This window comes from Mizuhopecten yessoensis, unplaced genomic scaffold, assembly GCF_002113885.1.
Source record: "Mizuhopecten yessoensis strain PY_sf001 unplaced genomic scaffold, ASM211388v2 scaffold5145, whole genome shotgun sequence".
Taxonomy (NCBI): Eukaryota; Metazoa; Mollusca; class Bivalvia; order Pectinida; family Pectinidae; genus Mizuhopecten; species Mizuhopecten yessoensis.
The window spans coordinates 148885-150637 of record NW_018405902.1 but is presented as its reverse complement, the minus strand read 5'-3'; the positions used below and the strand labels follow the sequence as shown (position 1 = coordinate 150637).

Here is a 1753-nt window from a genome sequence, read left to right as displayed (position 1 = left end):
TGAGTCTGGAGAAGAAGATTTTTGAAATATTGGATAATTTTCCCTTTGGGGCCCCGCCCTGGCCCCAGGGGTGGGGGTAGGAATCCCAATTTTACAATTTTGAAGCCTCATCTACCAAGGATGATTCTGACCAAGTTTGAAAAAAATCCATCCACTGGTTCTTGAGAAGAAGTTGAAAATGTAAAAGTTTACGCACGACGCACGACGGACGACGGACGACGGACGACGACGGACGAAAAGCGATTGGAATAGGTCACTTGAGCAAAGCTCAGGTGACCTAAAAAGAGTAATACTATGTCCACAATACCTGCATGGATAGTCCGGGGTGTATTTAGACTGGTTTTGTCGGTACTTTTCCATCAAGTTGTGTAAGGAGGTCAGGGCTGTGGGTATGTCTCCCTTCTCTTTGTTCAGTATAGCACTTCTGGAGGAGCAATAGTACAAATGAATGGAAAGTTGAATACTGTGTGGTACAATTGCACAAGTCCAGTATATATTATTAAAATATTATTTTCTTTTTCTTTTTTCTTTTATTTCCAAACCTTCAACTTGAACATCTAATAAAGCTGCAAAAGTCAGCAACATTCAACACCTAGCTTAGACTGGTGACCCCAAATTAAACTGGTTAGCCATGTCTGAGACTTATAAATCCTATCCCAGATTGATGAAACCTTACCGAGACTAGTAAACCCTACTTCAGACTAGTGACTGCAACCTCACACTACCATCCCCTATCTTAAATAACTACACCTACTCAAAACAGGTATATGATGGTGCCCTTAATTTTAGATTAAAGACAACTACATTAAATTTAATAACAACCCATAACTAAGCCTACAGATGACAGCTACTTTAGACCGGTAACATCTACCTTTACCTGGTGACTTTTACCTCATGATCAGCTTAGTCACCTCTGCCTCAGCTTAGTGAGTCCTACCGTAGCCAGGTAACCTCTACTTAAACATGATGACCTCTATCTTAGCCTAGTGATCCATACATTAGCCTGGTAATCCATGCCTTTACTTGGCGCCCCATACCTTAACCTGGTAATTCATGTCTTTACCTGGAGCCCTATACCTTAACTTAGTGCCCCATACATTAGCCTGGTAATCCATGCCTTTACCTGGAGCCCTATACCTTTACCTGGTGACTCCTACCTAAGCCTTGTAACCTCTGCTTTAACTTAATGACCTCTATCTTAGCCTGGTGACTCATATCTTTTTATTTTTTATTTTTTTTTATTTTTCAAATTTTTACATTAGTATACAATACAGTTACAATATATATACATAACATGACATAACACAAACATATATAAAGACATACACACACTCATTCATTATCATACAAACATCAATACAATTATCAGAAAGGAAAGGTAGGATTGTTGAAAATTTGTATTACATTTTGAATTTCTAAGTTAGCTGTCAGTGTGAGCGTAATCAATATTTACATTTACTCAAAACAACAAATATATTTATAAATTGATAAGTTACTTATGGTAAATCAGTCGTAATTTCAAGTTTGGGTGTTTCAAAAAAAGTTTTGCCATTTGGCCCATTCTCTTTGAAACTGGTCTAAGTAGCTTTCTCCCTTACTTCTAGCAATGTATTTTTGAGTTGTATATGTATCTTTTAGTGTATTTTTCAGGGCAATAATGCAGAGTTCGTTCCTGAGGCACCTTGCTTTGTAGATATATTGTTTTATTGTAAAGATGATCATATTATCCACTTTTCTGTTTATTCCATTCTGA

General features: G+C 37.3%; 1 protein-coding gene across 3 annotated transcripts in view; it reads right to left on the bottom strand.

Moving 5' to 3' along the window:
* LOC110450301 (anaphase-promoting complex subunit 5-like) overlaps positions 1-1753 on the bottom strand; it is a 31671-nt gene that overhangs the window by 4824 nt on the left and 25094 nt on the right. For all 3 annotated transcript variants that reach the window (XM_021497758.1, XM_021497759.1, XM_021497760.1), the window contains one exon: positions 308-424. In XM_021497758.1, the coding sequence (XP_021353433.1) occupies positions 308-424 (117 nt within the window). The remainder of the gene's footprint in view (positions 1-307; positions 425-1753) is intronic.